Source organism: Eurytemora carolleeae, unplaced genomic scaffold (genome assembly GCF_000591075.1).
Source record: "Eurytemora carolleeae unplaced genomic scaffold, Eaff_2.0 scaffold116, whole genome shotgun sequence".
Taxonomy (NCBI): Eukaryota; Metazoa; Arthropoda; class Copepoda; order Calanoida; family Temoridae; genus Eurytemora; species Eurytemora carolleeae.
In genome coordinates this window covers 379,586-402,938 of record NW_019396247.1, presented here as the reverse complement: position 1 = coordinate 402,938, position 23,353 = coordinate 379,586, and the positions used below count along the sequence as shown (strand labels likewise).

At 33.9% G+C, this 23,353-nt stretch overlaps 3 protein-coding genes across 7 annotated transcripts; all 3 read right to left on the bottom strand.

Moving 5' to 3' along the window:
- Positions 1 to 1,767: 1,767 nt before the first annotated feature.
- LOC111699304 (protein NEDD1) lies at positions 1,768 to 12,516 on the bottom strand. Of its 4 annotated transcripts, none has more exons than XM_023469946.1 (18): positions 12,313 to 12,516; positions 11,980 to 12,060; positions 11,246 to 11,349; positions 10,676 to 10,868; positions 10,276 to 10,441; positions 10,000 to 10,067; positions 9,420 to 9,565; positions 8,393 to 8,530; positions 8,154 to 8,190; positions 7,684 to 7,731; positions 6,505 to 6,563; positions 4,978 to 5,058; positions 4,702 to 4,846; positions 4,203 to 4,245; positions 3,657 to 4,038; positions 3,300 to 3,510; positions 2,239 to 2,366; positions 1,768 to 2,143 (listed from the first exon to the last, which is right to left on the bottom strand). In XM_023469946.1, exons 1-17 carry the CDS (start codon positions 12,490 to 12,492, stop codon positions 2,262 to 2,264), a joined length of 2,187 nt encoding a protein of 728 aa, XP_023325714.1. In that variant the 5' UTR covers positions 12,493 to 12,516; the 3' UTR covers positions 1,768 to 2,143; positions 2,239 to 2,261. The 4 variants fall into 4 exon arrangements, with proteins under 4 accessions (XP_023325714.1, XP_023325715.1, XP_023325713.1 ...); XM_023469947.1 differs by having other exon boundaries at positions 1,768 to 2,120; XM_023469945.1 differs by having other exon boundaries at positions 1,768 to 2,366.
- LOC111699305 (uncharacterized) lies at positions 12,409 to 15,387 on the bottom strand. The gene is made up of 4 exons (XM_023469949.1): positions 15,188 to 15,387; positions 14,575 to 14,652; positions 14,100 to 14,176; positions 12,409 to 13,033 (listed from the first exon to the last, which is right to left on the bottom strand). The coding sequence occupies exons 1-4, from the start codon at positions 15,267 to 15,269 to the stop codon at positions 12,692 to 12,694; spliced, it is 579 nt and encodes a 192-aa protein (XP_023325717.1). The 5' UTR covers positions 15,270 to 15,387; the 3' UTR covers positions 12,409 to 12,691.
- Positions 15,381 to 22,137, bottom strand: LOC111699306 (mediator of RNA polymerase II transcription subunit 29-like). Of its 2 annotated transcripts, XM_023469951.1 has the most exons (7): positions 20,869 to 22,040; positions 19,621 to 19,661; positions 18,953 to 18,997; positions 17,487 to 17,556; positions 16,903 to 17,003; positions 15,842 to 15,944; positions 15,381 to 15,445 (listed from the first exon to the last, which is right to left on the bottom strand). In XM_023469951.1, the coding sequence occupies exons 1-7, from the start codon at positions 20,920 to 20,922 to the stop codon at positions 15,404 to 15,406; spliced, it is 456 nt and encodes a 151-aa protein (XP_023325719.1). In that variant the 5' UTR covers positions 20,923 to 22,040; the 3' UTR covers positions 15,381 to 15,403. The 2 variants fall into 2 exon arrangements, with proteins under 2 accessions (XP_023325719.1, XP_023325718.1); XM_023469950.1 differs by lacking the exons at positions 15,381 to 15,445; positions 15,842 to 15,944 and adding an exon at positions 16,092 to 16,419 and having other exon boundaries at positions 20,869 to 22,137.
- Between the last annotated feature and the right edge of the window lie 1,216 nt (positions 22,138 to 23,353).

Sequence of the window (23,353 nt, the reverse complement as noted above, 5' to 3'; positions counted from 1 at the left end):
CAAAACATCTTACAACTATACGGTCACTACTAAGCACAGTTGTTGACTTTAAAAGTCAATATAATAAAATAAAAGAGATCTAATGGTATTTCTAACATTTATTTAATAAAAACGAAAGTTTTGAAATAGTTTCCCAAGTAGGGTTAAAATTGGTTGGTTAATATTAATAAAGAAACTATAAATTGACAATCAGTAGCAACTTCATGTGAGCTATGTAGAGCTTCATGTTGGTAGTGCAGATCAACTAGAACTGTAACAGCAGGTTTCTGCTCTCTCCAGGCTCTCGTAGGATATATAATCCCCTACAAAACTTCCAGGTTCAATTAGTAAACTCTTTAGAGATGAGATTATCCTCATGTGGCGGAGCGTTAGAACTCTTGGAACATCTTGATGGGCTGGATGTAAGCATCGTCTGCTGCTGCTCAAGTATCTATATTAACAACATGCAGGAGCCAGGGTAGCTCTCTGAGACTGAGTTGTGATCATCTTCACACATCTTGAAAATAGGCATCGGCATTTGAGTCGGTACAATCGTCTTCCTTATATTTCGAATTTGTTTTAACAACAGTATATTCAAATGTTCCGATGCACACTACATAGAGTAGAGTACATACATTCCCTACTTTGTGTTAACACCAATAGTCCTGTAAATCGAAGTAAGAGATTGTTCAACATTTCATTTCTTTACATTACAAGCTTGGTAACCCAGCGTTGCCTGCAAACAAAACTTGTTCATGAGTTATTACCGGACATACAAACAGACAAATAGAAATTACTACTTTTTATATATACTAGCTAGGAAACCTTTAGTGGCTAAGGGAAGTCAAAGTTAGTCCCACCATTTGTCGAAATTTGCTATTTTAGCTATTTATCCTGTAAAAAGTAGACCTACTCAGTACTCAACTTAGCATATCAAAATTAAGCAAAGAAGATTCCTGTGGGTCTCCCGAGTTCCCCCATCAAAATTTGAGGCAAATCAAACCAGGAGTTCCTTAGTAATGATCGGACAAACAGATAGACAGAGATTACAAAGTTATCCCTATGGAACTCCGGGGTAAGATTGCTGACGATCTGCTTTCTCTGCCGGCAAGATAAATGCCGTTCTCTAGATAAGAAAGAGGGTTCAATACCCTTCCCTCTACACTGTTACTCCTTTCTCAAGCATCGATCCTTGCGCCCTGGGGGTGGTATCTCTAGATAAGAGAAGGAGTTCAATGGCCCTTTTGGACTGGATGTGCATTATTTCTCCAACTGAGAGCAATGAACTTATATGAGAGTCTTAGCATATCAAAATTAAGCAAAGAAGATTCCTGTGGGTCTTCCGAGTTCCCCCATCAAAATTTGAGGCAAATCAAACCAGGAGTTCCTTAGTAATGATCGGACAAACAGATAGACAGAGATTACAAAGTTATATAGATATATATATATGTATATATAGATTAGATACCTTAATTTTAAATGTAGGATTACAACTAAAGGTATACTGGGCCGGTTGACATGGAAAAGGTTTTAATTTGTAGATAAAGTTCAATAAAGTTCAAGTTCAGTTTGTTTTTAATCTTTGTGACAGAAACAATCTCAAGAACTGATGAGGGTCAACCCAGACCGAAATATATTTTCAATAAATGTGGAACGAACTCTACTTTTTTTACTCTACAAAAGTTTAGTTCATCACCAACACCGACTTTTAGATAAAGTTCTTAATAGTAGATTTTTTTTTATTAAAACAAAGCATACATACTTATTCCACTGTAGTTTGTACAAAAATACTTAAATAGATATATTTGAATTATATAAAATACATGTAAAACTAAATCATTACTGGCATTTGTAGCTAAAGAGACCAAAACTAAAACTAAATTTAGTTTGTACAGCATCAACTTAAGTATCTTTAAACCCTTTATTTACAGGTATAAAATATATAATTTAAGCGTATCTTGGTAAGGGTAAGAGTTATCATTTGTGTCAGTGCAGTACTTTTAACACTTGTACTTTCCTTTTTGATTTTTTAAATTGGAGAATTTTCAAACATTAAATGAGAGTTTTAAACATAAGATAATGCAGTTTTAATAGTAAATGTTAAACGAATTCTTTTGTAGGAAATGTAAACAAAATATCAACTGAGGTCGAAATTAATGAAGCACGAGAATTAGTTGAACTAGGTTTCCCAAGTAAAACTTACTTTTCATAAACACTTTCCGAGCCAAAGTAGTTCAGCTACTTCTCGCTATTCATTACATCCAAAATTTGAAATCTTAATATTAGAAAAATCTTTTTAATTCTTCATTTTGTTGTCTAAGCATTTGGTTCTCACGTTTAAGTTCCTCCAAGCCGGTCATTTGCTCAAGGTAGACCCGGGTATCCTCCTGAAAAAGAATTAAATGACTAGGGGTTCAATATTTCAATGAAAGGGCTGTATTCCAAATGACTCTCCAGTCTCCATTTGAGGAGGGGGATGCTTGATTCACAACAGTACCCTTGGACATATTTATCTGATCAATAACTTGCAAGATGTTTTAAACCTTGAAAAGTTTTGAAATAAAACAATCTTTTATAAGATTACCATGACAAATTAGACCCTATAACTGGAGGGCCACTTGAAATAATTGCTTTATTTTCTTTAAATAGTGACCCCCCCCCCTTCTTCTACACGAATAATTGGAGATTTTTTGAAGTATACAGATAAGGCTATAATACATGTTGAGTATTATCTGTTCTACTACACCTATACCTGGTGCTGTTGAAGTATACGGATAAGGCTATAATACATGTTGAGTATTATCTGTTCTACTACACCTATACCTGGTGCTGTTGAAGTATACAGATAAGGCTATAATACATGTTGAGTATTATCTGTTCTACTACACCTATACCTGGTGCTGTTGAAGTATACGGATAAGGCTATAATACATGTTGAGTATTATCTGTTCTACTACACCTATACCTGGTGCTGTTGAAGTATACGGATAAGGCTATAATACATGTTGAGTATTATCTGTTCTACTACACCTATACCTGGTGCTGTTGAAGTATACGGATAAGGCTATAATACATGTTGAGTATTATCTGTTCTACTACACCTATACCTGGTGCTGTTGAAGTATACAGATAAGGCTATAATACATGTTGAGTATTATCTGTTCTACTACACCTGTACCTGGTGCTGTTGAAGTATATGGATAAGACCATAATACATGTTAAGTATTATCTGTTCTACTACACCTATACCTGGTGCTGTTGATGTATACGGATAAGACTATAATGCATGTTAAGTATTATCTGCTATATTACACCTATACCTGGTGCTGTTGAAGTATACGGATAAGACTATAATGCATGTTAAGTATTCTCTGTTCTACTCCTCCACACCAGTCCTGCATGGCCTCACTAACAACCTCCTCAAGATATCTTCTATTAAACCCATCTGCTCCTGAGCTAACTCCAGGGTTGGTTACTGACCCTCTAGGACGAGGTTTGGAGATCGAAGATACAGAATCTGGATTCAGCTCACTAGAAATCAGCAAAATATTTAACTTTTTTAGATTTATGAATTTTGTGTGTTACTAGACGAGATGTAAAAAAGGAAGTGTTCTAGAAATATAAAAATAAAATAAAAATAAAAAATAGATTGCAAATTTCGTAAAATGATTACTTACCCTGTATAAGGAGTGCTAAGAAACGCTGGATTAATGGAATGGAATGCTGAACTAATCCCATGATGAATATTAGGAAGAGGAGGACTAATCTCTGAATCAAGAAAAACACCGGGAAATGCCGCCAAAACAGAGTTGAGATCACCTTGTCCGCCATCTTGATTTTGTAATTTAATTCTAGATTCTTGGTTTGAAAGCCTTGATTCAATGTCTAAAGGTATTCCTCCGTGTTCTGAACTTCTTGTTGTCTGCTCCGACCCCTCTGTATCATAGATGGACTCAAATACGGGTGAACTAGAACAGGTCAGTGACCTTGCGACCTCGGTTAAAGTGTCAAGACATAGCTTTTCAACGGGTTTAGGTTTAACAATCTCAGCTGCTGATACTGAACAAATAAGAGAAATCAGAAGGAAAAAATTAATGAAAATTTTATTAAAATCAGAAATAATTTGGAAACTCAATTAATTTTTGAGCAACTAATTATTTCATTAAAATTAATAATTTGTACGAAAATAAACTTAAATTAAGTTGTCATTTCTTCCAACTCACCGATAGCGCGATTACTGAGAATGGGTGGGACGGAGGATTCCTCCTGGAAAAATACATACTTGATAATAAACATGTTTTCAAAAGGGAATTTTGTCTTTCAACTTACGAGGAAGGGGGGAATAGAATTAGACATGGAAGAAATCACGAAAAATTTATCATTCATTATGAAGAGAATTCTACCGATCGTTTTGTCAATCAATTTTTCGAGCTTTGTGTTCCGGTAAAACTAGTTTTTGTTGCTGATATTTTGCCTATTTGAACCGATTTAGAAAAAGAACAGCACCCCTCCCTACCAAAAAAATCAAATAAGACTTTTAGAGATGTCTTACTTCCACACTTTAATCCCAAAATGACTTGACTGTAAACTTTGAAACGTTAAGATTTGTCAAGCCACTAGACGGCAAATTATTAAAAATAAAAATATATATATTTTGATCAGCGAGGTTACATAAATCGAACTCTGTTGTAAATCTGATATAATTTTAAAGTATGTACATCCCTGTATACTGGTGAGAGGAGAGAGAGCAGGGGTAAATACTGTTCTTCTGCTTAGATTCAAACTGTTCTGTTCGTCTCGTATTGGAGAGAATATACCCTCCGTAGACAGACGAACCTCGCTCACTCGTCGGGACGAACTTTTGCTGCTGAAATTACAAGATTAAAATAACAATAAAAATCAAACAGTTGTTGATAAAAAAAATAACTAAAAAAGTAGGGGCTGGGGTAGGGAGAGTACATTGCCCCCATCCCAGCAGGAAGATTAGTGTTAAGCTACCTGGTAGGATTTGGTGTGCTCCCTGTAAAACTGGATTCAGGTTCTCGGAGAGGAGAGAAGAGGAAGGATATGCTATCTCTCCTGAAAATGTTCAATCAAATCAAATATTTATGCACAGGGTTACCCACAAAGCATGAGACTTTAGGGAGGATTGTGCGGGATTTATACTCTCTGTGTCCTTATATTCAAACTTGTAAACTTTCTTTTTTTGCTTAAACTTAAACATTGGGATCGTCATACTTCAAAAGCTTGTAAACGTCTTTAAAATCTCATTCTTTATGGATAACCCTGTATGATATAATTTGAGATATGTTTTCCAATTTGTCAGAAATATAAAGACATATTTGAACCAGGTCAAATCAAATCATTCTTTTAGGGAAGTCCTACACCCACACTCCAAAATTGAAGTGACTATACTAAATCAATAATGAAGTGAGGTCTTACGATTTGTAATTTTTGCTAATTTCCACTTGGTTATTAAAAATATGAACCAGATATTATCAACAGCATTTAGTAGATTACCCCACTGTGTTTAGAATTGTAAGAGTCCAATAGTAAACTGCTCAACAATACATGCGACTATTTACAATTTAAATTATACACTGCAGTAAATTACATTGCTGTGTACATAAATTGTTCACAATTGAGACTAATAATGATCATCGTTTTGAGGTTTTGAGGTTTTGAGGCACCCTTTTTCAATATTCAAAGTTTTAGTTTGTTTAAAGGCCCCACAAAATCTGAGATGCAAATCCTATTTTAAAATTTCATACTAGACAAGTTTGCTTTTGATACATTATGTAACATTTTTACTCTGGCCAGATATAAAACAGAAACGAAAACAAAAAACTATTTTCTAATCGTTGAGAAAAATGGTTTTGGTTAATATATTTGATCAGAAAAGAATTCTTATAATGTAATTATGCACACTTAAAGAAAATACAATTTTGCAATTTAATTAATAACTCCCTTTTTATGTAAAAAATCCTAAATGTCTCAAAACATTCGGCCACTATGAAATCAATTCCAAATGTTGTTTGTGACAAATAGGAGTTGGAAATTTGGAGTAGATCGATGAACTCCCCTAAGGAAGGAACTTTTTTTCTCCCGGATTCATACTCTTTCTGAGTTCTGCGGCATTTAAGCCTGAGGGGTTACCCATTGGAGTTGCATTACAAAATGGGAAGTTGTAGGTTTTGTGACTCAGAATGTGGTATTTTCGACAGCAGTCCGTTCTTCATAGTCGGCTGAGTATCGAAGCTGGTAGAGTAAAAAACCGGCATCAAATTGCATAGTTACCAACCTCTCACGATTCTTTTTTCTATGTTTTTGTATTTCTTGTTTCTAGTGAGATTTTCTTTGTTTGTTTTTAAGGTGTGGTGCCACCATGTTAATTTTGCACAGTGCTCACCAGGTGAATCCTCTCTCCAGCTACTTACAGAGGAGCACTGAATTTCTATGACCTAACCGTGCTGATGCCAGCCCGCAACTGCGAGGCCCATAACTAATTGTAACAATGTTATTCACCTGGTGGTAACTACACTGGAATCTGATTCTGCAGGACTATGAACATCTAAACTCTCAACCTAAAGGAGTACCCTTGAAGTGACTGTAAGCGTAATTTGAAGTGAAGGCCCCCATAAAAAGATGACAATGCTCGATTCACAGTACGGTATTCTTGAAACCTTTATCTCATCAATAATGTGAAAGAAATTGTGGTTTTTCTAGGTTTAAAAGTTTCTAATTCTTCTAATTCTTATATGTTTTCCTGCAGTAGAAATGGGAAAGAAACTTTGGTGGATAAACACATTTACTCCATCTACCATCATACTTGATCAGACAAAGCTTAAAGGGTTCCGTTGTGAATCGGAAATTACCATCTTTCAATAGAGGTTCACTTGAAATTACGCTTACAGTTCCTTTAAGATAATTTTTTCCACAATTCAGTATGATTAAAAAACCCGAAATTATTTCTAAAAATATACGGTGGTAGGTGATAACATCAGCATAAAATGAAGACGACTTTTTATTTAAGTTATAATTTTTAAAAAGCATTTTTCGAATAATACAAGTTAACAAGTAATTAAAGCAGTGCTTAGGATCCGGATTCGTTGGGTCCGCAAGATTTTGGCTTTCTGGATCCGGATCCGCAAAACCAAGGAGTAAAATATCAACCAAAAACTGCATAAAAAACTATTTTAACCCCTAAAACCAAAATCTGAAATTTAAAAAAAAGGCCAAAGGGATTAGAAAATTTCCTTATTTCTGAATGGTTTCAGGATAAAAATATGAGAAAAAAAGAAAACAAAAAATTCGAAAATTATTTTTTGTTAAAAAAATTTAGTAAATCCGCATCTGCATCAAAATTAAATGGATCCTAAGCACGGAATTAAAGAGAATATTTTTAGTTGACAGCTTCTCTTTGCTTCCATGTTTTGGTGTATCCATGCTGTTTAAAAGCTTGATATAAATCAAAATTAAAATCGAAAGTAATCTTCATTATATTAATATAATCGCCTACTACGGTACTAGCTTGGATTTTTTTAACAAAATATAAACCCCAGATAAAAAACAAAAATCTTAAAAAACGATAGTAAAATATTACCACAATTTTTCCAGTCAGCCTTTAAAAATCTGAATAAGATTTTTACAATCTCATAAAAAAAAGCATAATCATCACATTGTAATTATTTAAAAAAAAACCACCTGTGATTGTTGATCAAGTTCAGGTTTCATATTTTCTTTACTCTCCTCCTAACATTTAAAAAATTTTTAGGGGTTTATATTTTCTCGAAAAATAGATGCTTCCCCCTCTTTTGTAAATTACTTCTCCCCCCTAGATGTTATGCTATATGCATGTTGATTGTTGGCGCGGAGCCGAAATTTTTATATAGGTTTTTTTTTTCGCTGAGGGAAATAAATGATTTAAAGGAGAAACCAATGAATCATGGAAAAAAAGTATCAAAAGAAATGAAAACTTGCTTTTGATGTCCCATTTCCCTCCCAAACAAATTATGAAAAATATTCACCCCTCTTATTTAAATATAAGACCAGTTCCTAAGATAAAGATCTAATTATCAATGTAAAATTAAGCAAAAAGTTGGTCTAAAAGAAGAAAGTTTTTCTGCGAAAATAGAAAACATAAAATTAAATTTCAAAACTAAGAAAAAACTCACTTTAACAGTTTTTAAAACAGGAACAGACTTCTGTGTCCTAAAAAATAATAAAATATTATCTAACTTTTCTTTTTAAAAACACACAAAGTCCTAATCAAAATACTAGCTCACCCATTCTATAAGTAAAAATATCTTCTTATGAACTTTATCGAACATATAAATAACTTGATGCAAACAAAGAACTTCTGGCAATATTGAAAGCCCACTTAAGAATTCAATGAGAGAACCCTTTAACTAACCTGTGTTTAGATTTAGAAATAGATTTGTGCGCGCTCATTACAAGATTAACATTGCTCTTGTCAAGTAGTGGCATAAAGGAGAGTGAAGAAACACGACCATTGTGCGCTTGTACGCTCTTCACACACTGGGACATATTCCTAACAAAATAATATTAATAGCGATCTTTTTGTTTTAGAATTTACATGATTTGATTAGATGAAGACAACCTTAAAGGGACTGTAAAGGAAAAATGAAAGGGGGTATAGGCTGAAAGCTAATCACTTTAGACTCTTAATCGCGAACCATGAAAGTTATATCTGATGTTCCTGTCCTATCTCGAAAAATTGATATATAACTTTGTCAAATTTATACGAAAATTAAAATATATACAATTTTGAATAAAAGTAGAGGGTTTGAATAGATCAAATTCAGCAAATAAGCAACCAATCTGAAAACGATGATATCCCAGAAAAAGCTAATTGTAAATTAGGTTTACTCCAATTATAATTTTATATTTTTTATTTCTATTTTTAATAGATTTAATTCATAATATTATTTATACGTCCGTATTACTTGACCAGAAATTCCACCAATGGCAGTGCAGTAAAGTGGTCACGTGATACAGACGGAGACAAATGACCAGTATACTGCTCTGCCATTGGTGATAGTTCTGGTCACGTGATTTACGTTAAAGATTTTCTTTTTACATTTATGAACTTTCGTATGATTTTAACACAGTTTTATATCAATTTCTCGAGACAGGAACATCAGATAAAACTTTCATGGGTCGCGATCAAGAGCTAAAGTAATTAGCTTTCAGCCTATACAACCTTTCATTTTTCCTTTACAGTCCCTTTAAAACTATTTAAAAAGGCAGACGACACTGGATGTGGTTGGAAAGGAAAAATAGAAATTAATAGTCAAGCCCCACCTCTCTTCAATACACAAAATCTCATTTATTTTTTCCCCAAAAGACCTTTTATTTTCCCTTATTAAAAAAAGAAAAAAAAGGATAATTACAATAGTTTCGTAAAAGATGGCAGGTACCTAAGATCGTAGAAGAGCACCCTGCCCCTGGTTGACCCAACGGCGACGGTTGACCCACTTGTGTCGAGATCCACTGTGGTGCAGGGGTGGTCCATCAGCAGGTTGAACACACTCTTCTTCGACTTCGTGTCATGACATATCAATTTCTAGAATATACGACTCAATCATTCATTCAATCAATCAATCAATCAATCAATCAACAATCAATCAATCAATGATTGACTGAACCATTCTTTTCATCATTCAGTGAGTCAATTCACTGACTCAAACATTCAATTACTCCATCAAACAATCAATCAATCACTGACTCCATCACTAAATCACTGACTCCATCTTTCAATAACTGACTTAATCAATCTAACAATCCATCACTTACTCACTGACGACATTTATTCATTAAACAATCACTCATTCAATAAATCAATCAACAATTCAATCAATCAATCAATCAATCACCAGTCTGAACACCTGTTCAATATCTATTTGTCAACTAATACTAATAAATAAACCTATTTATCAGTCAACGTAACAACTCTTTAATCAGGTTATTTTTAGAGTAATTTATCTGGTGTCTTCCAACCTTATCTAAACCACAGGATACAGCCAGACTATCATTGATGGGAGAGAAGGAGAAAGATGTGCAGGGAGCTAAAATTAAAAAATAAACTTTTGATAACAATGATAATGACATAATAAATAAATTTCAAGAGTTCACCAAGTTTAAGGTGCCCTGACCACCATGCAGCGGGAATATTTGAAAAAAAGGACAAAAATAGTATTGTTGATATGATAATGATAATGATAAAAATAATAATAATAATAAAAAATAATAAAATTACACTCCTGTATTACTAACCAACATGATCATTAATGTTGAAAATATTTTTGTTCGCGTTGCAGTCCCAGAAGCTGACCGTCCCGGACTCACAAGCTGACCCTAGGAAACTAGCGCGTCGGGGACAGTACTTAACACAGGTTATCCGTTGACCAGCGCACTTTGGCGCACTGAACGGCGCAGAAATCTGAAATTTCACACATTTAATAAAAGATCAAATCATTATTTTTACGTAACAACTTTATTTTGTCCAAATGAGATTCCGCGGGGTGAATGTTTTCTTAATCAATACCCCCCGCATTATAGAAACCCTTTTTCAAATCTAAACACTATAGATTTTAGCGCTGTATGATTTTAGGCTAAATAAATTGGTAAAAAAATGATTTGAACAAAAGAAAGAAAGAATGGATAATTAATCAACCTGGTTTGACGCCCTATTAAGGAGAACTAGGGATCCGTTATCACATCCTATCGCTAGATAAGTATCAGTCTGGTTAGGAGTAAAGCAGCTCACATTACTGCTCAGGGTGAAACTCTTCCTAGATCTCTGTTTGGCGAGCTCGAAATAATGGATCTCGTGTTTAGACGACAAGTAAACATGACTCTGGGAAACCCTAAAATAAGGGAAAGTTAATTATTTTTAAGAAGAGTTAGTAAACATTTCTTATTTGGACTGACAGAAAACGCCTTAAAATGCTAATGGGGTTTAAAGAAACATCGAGAATACTTTAATCTCTGGAATATTTAACAGAAGACAATTTTTTTCATAAGGAAATTGCACTGTGTTTAAACTTAACAATGGCCACAAAGAACTTTCCTGTTTTAGCGAAATAACAAAAAAAAATAAAGATCATAAAACAGAAATGAGAGATATCCTTGACATAGATCGTGTACACAAATATGAAGATTAAGTACACTGTACAGTGTACGTATACACTGTACAGTGTACGTACACCCACTATAAGATCATGTAAACTTAAACTGTACCTACCTCGGAAACTGTACATATGAAGGTTTGAGAATTCCTTCCGTTTTAAACTCGCAAGACGAGTATTTAGAGTTCCGATTAAATGTTAACAAAACCTTGTCCTCGTCCTGAAACAGAATTAAAGGGAGTGTTCACAAAAAAAAGAAAAACAAAGGGGTATAGGCTAGAACTAAACTCAATATTAAAATGATAGTTTTTCCGATATGTATATTATAACATTCCTGATTTGGACTGCAGAGTGCAGAAATACTGTAATTTAATTTCTAGTTTAAAACTTAAAACATTTATTTAATATTTAACTGATTCTCATATAAAGTAAGCAAAATTGTGGAATTGTTTATTTTTTAATTCCTAGCTGAAATAAAAGAATAAGATTAAACCGTTTTTTTCTTCTTTTGCATCAACGTTTTCGGATTCGAACCATCGAAAAAGATTAAACCAGGCCGTGATTCTACTGAGTTAACCAATAAAAGTTTGAGGCAAATCGGTCCATCGGATTTCCAAACAAACGGAGATTTCTACTTTATACATACTAGCTTCTGAACTCAGCTTTGCCCAGAAACTAAGATTTCATTATAAAAGATTGACTCACTAAACTTGGAGTCTTTAAACCAAATTAAACCCAATCAAAATGTGAGGTAAATATGTTAAAGGATTAATGACTTTTGATCAGACATCCAAACAATGAGACAAAAAGACAAATATTACAACTTTATATATATTATGTATAAATTTACCTTCAGTATACTGGCTAGTCCAGTATTATCTGTACTCCATGAGGCACAATTTACACCCAGCCCAGGGACCTCAGGAGAATACTGAAATATAATTATTAAAAAAAATAAAAACTCGAGAAAATACAAGAAAAAGGAGTTACAGGTAAAAGTTTTCCGAAAATTTTTAACAATTCATGAAAAAATATTTGCACATCTTTGATAAGTTACAATCGTTTCCTTTCAACAAATAAATTTGTTAAATATCATAATAATTATATTGTGTGTGTTCGTGTTCGTGTGGGGGGNGATCTTTTATTGAAGAAAAGATGACAATGAGAAAGAGCATAAAATTACCGAATATATTGAGGTGAATGTTCCCGTTTCCCAGATTTTCAATCCGTTGCCAGTAGTCGCTAGTAACCCGTCTGCCATCTTTATTTTAGCATCGACTCTGGAAATTGTAAAAAAATTGCTTAGGATTTTAGTATTTATCAGTAATGCAAAATAGGCATAACAGAACTTATCAGTTACCATAAATTTGATAATTTTAGAATCTTTCCAATTACCTTTGATATTTCAAATTACAAAATGTAACAGATAAATTAGTTGCATTCGGATGCTAAGATATATGAAAATAAAAGTTTGTTGGGTTAAGTTCCTTGGTGTGATGAAGGGGTTTTAAGGATACAAAAGTTAACAACGACAAATGGGAATTTGTAAAAAATTCGAAATTCTAGAGAAGTTTTAGGAATCCTTGAAGTTTGCTCTCGGAGTTAGAATTATTTTGAGAGCTGGAGGAGTTAAGGAGAAACTTGAGTTTAGATTGATCTTTACTTTTCTTCTTAGCTCCAGCTCCAGGGTTAACCCGGATACTGGGAGGTAGGACTAGTCCTGCATTATCCTTCCTCATCCTCTTCATTTTCTTCTCTTCTCTCCGTTGTTCCTCAACCTTCTTTTCTTCTTCCTCTCTCTTCAACTCGTCTTCCCGCGCCCTTTTCAAGGTTTTCTCTGCATTAATTTCATTTTTAGCTGCTGTCTTCAAACTTATTTTCTTTCCGGTGTCTCTTCTGCAAACCTGGTAATATTAAAATATGTCAAGAAAAAGTTAAAACAAATACAAAAAGTGTTTCTCAGTATCCGTAACCCAAAGGTATATTTTTAGATTAAGAAAATATTTTGAAAATTGTTTATCCGAAAATTCCCGATTAAAAACATTCTTTAAGTACTCGGAAGGTGTACGTACACTGCATGCACCCTCATAGAAAATTACGATCTCAGTATCTCAGTATATCAGTATATCAGTATATCAGTATATCAGTATATCAGTATATCAGTATATCAGTATATCAGTATATCAGTATATCAGTATATCAGTATATCAGTATATCAGTATATCAGTATATCAGTATATCAGTATATCAGTATATCAGTATATCAGTATATCAGTATATCAGTATATCAGTATATCAGTATATCAGTATATCAGTATATCAGTATATCAGTATATCAGTATATCAGTATATCAGTATATCAGTATATCAGTATATCAGTATATCAGTATATCAGTATATCAGTATATCAGTATATCAGTATATCAGTATATCAGTATATCAGTATATCAGTATATCAGTATATCAGTATATCAGTATCTCAGTATCTCAGTATCTCAGTATCTCAGTATCTCAGTATCTCAGTATCTCAGTATCTCAGTATCTCAGTATCTCAGTATCTCAGTATCTCAGTATCTCAGTATCTCAGTATATCAGTATATCAGTATCTCAGTTTCTCAGTATCTCAAATACGAGCTTTTTGTCGACACACTGTTAAGAATTAGAAAGGGAATCTGTTATATCATTCAACCAAAACCCTTCATATCAATCTTCTGGGGGAACATTTTTTTCAAAAGGGGGGTAAGATGATTCTGGAAAATATACACCCATGCCTAGCCTAGTACATAGAGCCATCTACCTTGTATCTTGAACCTAGAACCTAGATCCTAGTACCTAAAACCCTAGAACATGAAAACCTAGTACCTAGAACCAAGAACCAAGAACCAAGAACCAAGACATAAAAACCAAAACATAGAACCTAGAACCTAGAACTTAGAAACTAGTGACTAGAACCTAGAACCAAGAACATACCTTACAAATCTCCAGACCCTTCTCTAGCTCCATGAAGCAGAATCTACAGGATTCCAATCCAACCACCGTCCTATCAACTAGAAATAAAAACTAATAAGTATAAAAAATAAAGATCAAATTTAAACACAGTTCATCTGCTAATAACAAAGCAACCATTTATAAACTTTTTAACTTTCAATTTCAGGTGATGAAGGATAATCATCAAAGCGTTAAGGAAGCATTTATTAGGCAAAGAAAATAAACTCGCTGAAATGCCCGGCGTTGCCCGTGGAAAAAAGATAAAACTTATGAAAAACCGCTTATAACACCCACCCGGCCACCCATGAGTGTCCACAAAACAAATCAGCCCAATCGGACCAGCCGTTTGGCCGGCAATACGCAACATATATATGCATGTCTTGTTTTATTATATAGATAGATTGTCACCCTAAAATAATTCACAGCATCTATTTATTGATTTTGTTCTATTTTCTACCTTGTTTATTTTTTTGTTGAGTTTTCTGAGGAATCTTTCGTCGTGATGTGTTCACACTGATCAGGCATTGGGGTATACCTACACAAATTATCGTGTTGAGGTGATGAAAATAACAAAATTAAGAATATTATGGCCCAATATGCAGAAATATAAAATATATTAAATGTAACTTCAAGTGGCCTTCCATGCAAAGATGGCCGATTCACAACGGTACCCTTTAAACATTTATCTGATTAATAATTCTAGGTTTAAAAATGTTTCTTTGTTTAGATTTTTATTAGACCAGTCGATGTAAGCAAATAACTTTTTTTCCTTAGTCTGGCGTTTGTACTGGTCCGACGTTTTTACTGTCTGACGTTTTTACTGCCCGAAGTTTGGACCAGTCCAAAGTTTGTACTAGTCCGACGTTTGTCCTGGTTCGACATTTGTACTGTCCGACCTTTTTAAGTTTTAGGTTTGTACCGTCCGAAGTTTGCACTGGTACCGTTCTTATAGCTTCTATATTACTTCCTACAGTAGAAATGCGCAAGGCACTATTGTAAAGAAACTACAATTGAAAAGCATACTAACCGAGTTTCATTTGCGCTTTAAGAAAATAAATTCCTTACTTTACCTTTGAGTAACTCTGCACATTTGGTAAGATGTATTTGTGTTTTCAGTCCTATATCTTCTATACTCGTCTCTAGTTCCGCCATTATGTGTATGTTTACGTCAAAATTGACAAATTGGTGTTTATTATTTAAGCACTAAAAAGCAATGGTTTTACAACTAAAGTTCAGAAAAAGAATGAGTTTTTTTTTTATTAATTACAGGAAGGTTTATTCAATATTCACTGAGGAGCTGATAGACCAGGATTATGATCAACTATGCCCTGAAACAAAAACTAAAATAAATGCTGACTTATCAGTTTTTTTGAACCAATGATCAATACAAAATACATATTGTTCGATTATTTAGTTTGAAAACTGATTATTTTAACTTGTGATATCTCTACAAAAGTTACTTGCGCATTTCTACCAAAGGAAAACATAATAATCAAAAGCACTTTTAAACCTAATAAAACGGTAATATCTTCCACAATATTGGCCAGAATAAAGGTACCGTTGTGAATCAGACAATATTATCTTGGCAAGAAAGGTCACACGAAATAACGAAATTTCAGGTGAAAATCTTTTATTTAAATGAACCACTGATGTTCAAAACTATCCCATACAGAAGTGTTGCTCTCAATTCAAATTTTTAAATCCACAAATAGAACTGTTCCCACCTGCACTGAGGATTTAAGCATATCCTTGATCCTTGCAGTAAAGTTGATTTGAAGTCTAGCAGTAGATATATTCTGGTGATGGGATAGATTACCAGGAATATATCTATAATATTAGTGGATATATTCTGGTGATGGGATAGATTACCAGGAATATATCTATATCAGTCGATATATTCTGGTGAATGGATAGATTACCAGGAATATATCTATACTATCAGTAGATATATTCTGGTGATGGGATAGATTACCAGGAATGTATATATAATATTAGTGGATATATTCTGGTGATGGGATAGATTACAAGGAATGTTTCTATAATATTAGTGGATATATTATGGTGATGGGATAGATTACCAGGAATATATCTATAATATTAGTGGATATATTCTGGTGATGGGATAGATTACCAGGAATGTATCTATAATATTAGTGGATATATTCTGGTGATGGGATAGATTACCAGGAATGTATCTATAAATATTAGTGGATATATTCTGGTGATGGAATAAATTACCAGGAATGTATCTATAAAATTAGTGGATATATAATGGTGATGGGATAGATTACCAGGAATATATCTATAATAGTAGTGGATATATTCTGGTGATGGGATAGATTACCAGGAATTTATCTATAATAGTAGTGGATATATTCTGGTGATGGGATAGATTACTAGGAATATATCTATAACATTAGTGGATAAATTTATTCTGGTGACGGGATAGATAACCAGGAATATATACAACATTGAAATACTTTAGAAATGCTCTTTTTATTGACTGCCAACAATGATTAGAAAAAATACAATAAAAAATCTTTGCTATCAATCCAAAAGATTTCTCTATGTCGTCAATAACCACGTCGCGGTTTTTATATTTTTTAATTCTCTGGCGCGACCACTTTCCGTAGTCAGAAATTTTTCTCTCTCACCTTTTTGGGTGTAAAATGGGGCAAACTACTACACAATTCAATGAAACAAAACCTAGTTTTATTTTACAATTTAGATTTTACTTTTAATTTTTAAATATTCTTGAATATCTAAGAAATCTTAAAATGTTGACCTGGCACTAGCTGAAGCCTGCTGACTGGTCTCTGTAGCACACTTTAGGTTCACCAGAGTCTGGTCCAACACAGAATGGAAATCCTCTATACCAGACTCAAACTATACAATTTATCCCAGATAGTAGAATAGAAAAATAGTTTTCTTTCTGTGCAAAAGAAAATTAAGGAATTTCTTTCAACTAGGAAATGGTTCCGAAGGAAAAAGAGGTAATTCTATTTTTTGACAATCTATACACTGCGGTGGCAAGGAGCGTCGACCCCTATCTATTTCATTCAATAATGGATTGTCGGCTAATAATAATAATATATCTTTAAGCTATTCGCTCATTTATATATATGTTCACTATAGCTGGCCAAACGGCTACACGAGCTAGACCAAATTGACTGAAATTATTTGAGGAAACTTATAGGTACACGGGGTGACACAGTCTAATTTTTGTTGCCAATTTTGAAATTCCACAGGTAACACCGGGCACTTTAGCTAATATCATGATTTAATACAAAGCGCGGTTAGGCAACGGGAGTAACTGTGACTGTAAATAATAATATGATACTCCAGCTGGAACTGTAAAAAAATGATTACCTTCCCTTGAGCGAACTCCTGTCGGGTCGGGTCACTAGAACCAGATCCAAGCAGACTGGTTCCACCCTCCCTAGACAACAAACATACAAAAATAGTGACATATTTACAGAGCAAGAAACTTTTGTGCTGGATACTTATATTCATGAGCACTTGATCTCAATACCCACTAGAACACTTTTAATTTGAGGATTAATGCCTTTATCTCATTGTTTAACTTATCCCTTCCCTGATTAAATCTCTCTTCAGTCACTAAATAGGTGCGATTACCAATACCATGCAGGATATCAAATAAAGTTAAAACTAATCTCCAGATTAACAATATATCAAGATCAAGCATTGAGATCTCGATATCCACAATACAAGAGTTACAACTTGATAAAATATAAAATTCTGTTACAAATATTGTATTGACTAGAAAACGGAAAATGAGGCGAATTACACTTATTTGATGGTGGTTTGTCAAAATCAGTGTTACTGTTCACTAATAAATGATTTTTAAAATTTTCTCTTGATTATAAAAAACGTTAACTTGATCCTTAAAGAAGATTGAATTCGTATTTTTTTTAAGGGACTTAAAGGTAATTATTAGATCGTTTTTAAACAAATTTTAAATTAATCCCTATCGCTAGAATTACAACATTTTCTTCTCAATATATTTCGCCAAAAACTTTGGCATCATGAGGAGTTGGTCCTATATTATAACAGATAACAGCAAAAATAAATTTGTTAAGAAATGAATATAAAAAATAAATAATACAATCAAATAGAAGTTAATCCATAGAATGGCATTTCCGATTACCAACGGTACCCTTAAACTACTTTGAATAATAAGATATTCGCACCTTTCTCTCTGAAAATTGATTATTTTCAATTATGTTTTCTCTGTAACAGTGCCCTTGCGGATCTTTGTGGCGTAGACAATGAATGGAATTGTCTCAATTTAATTCAAGATCAAACAATTACTAGGATAATTTTCTTATTGCGTCTCAAAGAGGTTTAAAGGGTAACCTTCTAAATCATGCATCTCACTCCCATAATGAAGGGCAATGCCAAGAAACCAGATCCGCAAAAATATTCGGATCCGCGGATAAGGATCAAGGGGCAAAATATCAACCAACTACTGCAAAAAAAAATACTTTTTGCTCTCAAAACCCAAATCTGAATTGTTGAATAAGAAAGATAATCAAAATTTCCTTATTTCTGAATGTTTCATTAAGTTTTAGTACAAAAATTAGAGAACACAAAGACAAATAATTTGAAAATTCTTATCTTGTTCAACAAATCAGTAAATCTTAAAGAAATGTTCATAACCTGGATCTGGATCCGGATCCATTTTTTTCCAGTGCAGATCCAGGATCCGGATCCACCTCAAAGTTAAATGAATCCTATGCACTGATGAAAGGTAAATTGAAATTGCATCTGCAATCCCTTTGACAAGTAAATATAAACTATAAATACAATCTAACCTGAGACAAACACTCCACTTATCTTTAATAACCGGAACCAGCTCCCTACAAATATCAAATTAAATCGTACAAAATTAATTTTTGGGACTGTCCTAGTGAACGATTTTTGGACCGAATCGCATCAAATCAAATCTTATTGAATCGAATTGAATCAAATTGAATCAAATCGAATAAAATCGAATAAAATCAAATCAAATCGATTTGAATAGCATTGAATCGAATTGAATTTAATCGTATGGAATCGAATCAAATCAAATATCAAATGGAATATTGAAAATTTAAAAAAAACGGTGTATTTTCCAGGATAAAATCCGAACAATCCGTACAATTTGAAAACAAATCCGTACAATCCGTACAATTTTAGGGTTAAAAAAAAATCAATCCGTACAATCCGTACAATCCGTACATTTTGGCCACCCTGTAGCTTTTAACCCTTTGAGTTTGAAATAAGCTTTTTTCCTCACATCCAAAACATGCCTTTTTCCTCCAAAAATCCAGTTAAATTAAGTTTTCCAACCAAAATCTATTTAGTGTCATTAAAGAATACCAAGACATGTGCTTAATATACAAATATCGAAAATAGAGAACGAATCAAAAATATCTTAATTTAAATGGATCCTTAGCACAGGTAGGAAGAGGGTGGGGTTGGGGGGGAATTTCTTTGTTACCTTAGCAAATCTTCAGGTCTATGAGGTCGAGCCACCTGACCCTGAAAAAGTAGAAGTAAAAATTACAAATTTTTGCCAAACATGTAAAACTTGACGTTAAAGGGACAGGTCGTTATAATTTTAATTTAATGGGCCTGATTTACAACAGTACCTTTAAACTTTTATCTGATAAATAATGTGAAACGTATTGGCGCTTATTTTTTAACAATTTCCTCTATTGTTAATAACATAAATATTGATTATCAATTTGATTGTTAATAATACAAAGCTGATAACAAGGTGAATCGGAAATGCCTATCTATATTAACTTGGGGTTTCCTTAAAACAACTTTTAAACTCTACACCCAATAATAAAAAAAATTTTAAGGTGTATATTTTTCAGATTTATTGTATGATCCAAGGATCTTGAATATGACTATTGTTCACTGTTCAGGTTGATTCACGAGATGAAGATCTATGAGACTCTATGATAGATTTTGTATATTTAACCAAATATCCTGTTAGCTCCAGGTTGTGCACTCAAAGGAACTATATACAGGAACGCCCAACTCAGATATACGCATATTATGTACTGTACACTGTGGGAGGAATGTAAACAAACCCATTGCCCCCACAGAAGTTGAAGGGAAAGGACTAAAGCTCTGATGTGATATTACAGTCCAACAAAAAACAAGTTAATATATCAAGTCAAAGCGAAAACATATGATTTTTGGCTTTCTGGTCAATATGGAAAATACAATAGCAATATATTTTTATTCCACCCCTTGGGCCTGTTTCCCCAAAAATGATGAATTGCCCCTGAATTCTTTGTTTTGATCTCCTCCCACCGCAGTATACAGATGTGATGCATAAGATATGGTGGTTCCTGGTCTATATATTTCTTGGTGCACTCAAGGTTCATTAAACATGTACATACTTGTTTTATGATTTCAAATGAACACTAACTCTACTTTAGATTGAGAAATATATCGATGTTTGTGAAAGGAATCCCAGATAATAGTCTTGTACCACCACCTGTTCTACCTGAACTATAAATATAAACAGGTCATTAATTTAGAACTTCCAGTTAATCTGACTTGGAACTCTCAGTAATTCTTGGTTTATCTTTAGAAAACCTTTCTGATCAAACCTCCGTACCCTGGTTATCTTCCCCAGGATAGAAGGACCTATCTGTCTCAAACCTTCTTTTAACTACATAGCCTCTGCCCTAGCCGTACAATGACATGAGCTGTGCCCTCCCTGCCCTATCTTCTGACTCTCCACCATTTGCTGCTTACACTGTCTAAGCTGCTTATTCTCCATTGTAGCTGCTAATTTTCGACCATAGCTGCAATCTCTCCAATGTGGCTGACTGTTCTCTGGTGAAGCAGATCTTTGCTTTTTCTTAACTTCACAGCTTGAAGATAAAGCTGAATTACAAAAGGTGAAGATCAAAATAGAAACTAATCGTTCAAGAGATTATTAAATAAACTAATTTAATCTCATTTAGATATCCCCCTTATCAATCCTGAGTGTAAGATCACCTTACCTATTCTCCGAGATGATGTTAGATGTACCTACTATTCACCAGTCTCTGTTGGAATAACAATAGGTATAAATTAGTTTCTTGAGATCAAAGTGAATTTTTTTTTCAAAGAAAGGAACAATTTATGTAAACTGACCATGATATCTTTAGTTGTGTACAAGATAAGCTGGCTAAGATCTAAAGAGTTATTCACCTCCAGCTTAATCAACTTTTTAAGTGCATTTTTAAATCACATTAATATGTTTAAAATGACAAAGCATTGGTATGCATGATTCACATCTAAAAGAGATTTCAGAGATTATGTTCTAAACCTTCCTGTCTTAGTGTTCCTAAAATAGAAAATGAACAGTTTGGATCACAAGTGCAACAATCTAAAGCAGAAGTATGATTCTTGCTTTAATCTTTGGTTCTCTGATAAATTCTTAAAGGGGGAATCAAATCTATTTGTCCTCTACAGAGATTGTGTAAGAGAGGCCATTAAGAAACAGAATATAAACCTTAGTGAAATAGACAAAAGAGTTCTGGGTACAAGTGAAGAGAAACAGCCCCCTAACCAAGGGAAACCAGAAAGTCCTTAACCTTTATCCTCATATTAAACTCTAGTGAACTATTCACACTGTAATTGTTAAAATGAGTCATCCTGTAGTTGTTTGGTATTCAAAGGAACCGTCAAGTTTTGATCCAAGTGGAAAATTAATACCATGTTCAGTTTTATCTTATTTTAGTGACTCAGCCTGTATTGGTTGATTTCATTGATATGAAGCGAAAACAGAAATCCCCAGGTGCCAACCTGCCAGTCAACTGGGTTAGAGGCTTTGGTGGCCAGTAACGGAGAACCCAGCCAGAATTCCTAGAAAGCAGAATCTGTGTCTTTCTCTACAGATTCAGGTTTAAGCATGACTTAATGCAATTCATCCTTGAACTCCACTTATCTTCTCCAACTGTTGTCACATCTAAATCTAGTAATATTCTAGAAGAATATTCTCCAGTTCTTTACTTTTCTCCAGACAATAATCATATTCAAACACGCCCTCTGTACCCTTCTTGTTGTCTGCCACGCCTTCCTCTCCCTCCTTTTTGTCTGCCACGCCCCCTCTCCCTTCTTCTTCTCTACACAGGTTTGTCTCTTTAGGAAGATCATCAACTCTTCCATATACACCTCTATGTTTTCACACAATCATTTATCCATCTCCATTTTCTCCATTTCCACATAGATAAGAAATCAGTTTTTATGCTGAATGTTTAAAGTATGGGGAATGTTCAACAACTTGTTTCATCATCTCACTTTTCTCACAACCAAATCCAACTTCCAAAGGCTTAAAGGGGATTCCTATCCTTAAAAGTACTTTAGCCTCCAAAGGTGTGAAAGGGACTCCTATCCCAACGAGCACCCCAGCTTCTGAAGGTTTTAAGAGACTCCATTCTCTAAAAGTACTCCAGCAACAATCAGCTTAAAAGTTACTTCTGTCTTTAAAGGTGCCACATCTGCCAAAAGCACTCCTGGAATCAGAATCACTCCTGGCTCTAAAAGTACTCCTGTTCTTAAATCCAAACCAACTCCAATGAATAGAGGATTAAGTCCGGTTGCCCCAAGTACCCCTACGGGATTCTTTTAGGTGAAAATCCCACTCTTGAGAACCCTGGATCCTCCACTAAAAATGTCAGTTTAGGTCCCCACGATAGTATGCTAATAACTGGTATTCTGGAGAAGATTAAATCTAAAACTGATACTCAAGCGGAACTTAATGACCTCCTGGAGTACACTGTAAGAAACACCAGGAAAAAAATTTTGGAGGCTAAAGTGCTTTTAAGGATAGGAACTCCCTTTAAGCCTTTGGAAGTTGGATTAGCCTTAAAGACTGGAGAATTAACATAAATTTTCAACATTGGAGAACTCTTGGTAACAGGAGTCTTTTTTGGGAACAACAGTTTCTTTACCAGCAGGGGTGCTTCATGGAGTTGGTGTTGGAGTACTTTTATTGTTGGAAGTGGACTTTTGTGCTGCAGACCCATTACTAGATTTAGATGTGACAACAGTTGGAGAAGATTAAATCTAAAACTAATACTCAGACGGAACTTGATGAACTCCTGGCGAACACAGTAAGAAACACAGGGAAAAAATTAATAAAGTGTCTTGAGGAAATAACTCCATACTTAAGATATATGGACAAAAATCATTCCTCCTTGATAGCTCAGATAATCAAAATG

Coding starts and splice junctions, on each gene's coding strand:
- LOC111699306 (XM_023469950.1), bottom strand. CDS start 20,922: ATGGAGAATAAGCAGCTTAGACAGTGTAAGCAGCAAATGGTGGAGAGT. Junction 19,662..20,868: donor AAATGGTGGAGAGTCAGAAG/ATAGGGCAGGGA, acceptor CTACTTTTTCAG/GGTCAGGTGGCTCGACCTCA. Junction 17,004..17,486: donor AGGAGTTCGCTCAAGGGAAG/GTAATCATTTTT, acceptor TAAATTGTATAG/TTTGAGTCTGGTATAGAGGA.
- LOC111699304 (XM_023469945.1), bottom strand. CDS start 12,492: ATGGTAACTGATAAGTTCTGTTATGCCTATTTTGCATTACTGATAAAT. Junction 7,732..8,153: donor CTGTTTTAAAAACTGTTAAA/GTGAGTTTTTTC, acceptor TTTAAATGTTAG/GAGGAGAGTAAAGAAAATAT. Junction 4,246..4,701: donor CTCCTCTCACCAGTATACAG/GGATGTACATAC, acceptor GTATTTTTCCAG/GAGGAATCCTCCGTCCCACC.
- LOC111699305 (XM_023469949.1), bottom strand. CDS start 15,269: ATGGCGGAACTAGAGACGAGTATAGAAGATATAGGACTGAAAACACAA. Junction 14,653..15,187: donor ATGTGCAGAGTTACTCAAAG/GTAAAGTAAGGA, acceptor TAATTTGTGTAG/GTATACCCCAATGCCTGATC. Junction 13,034..14,099: donor AGGGTCTGGAGATTTGTAAG/GTATGTTCTTGG, acceptor TAATATTACCAG/GTTTGCAGAAGAGACACCGG.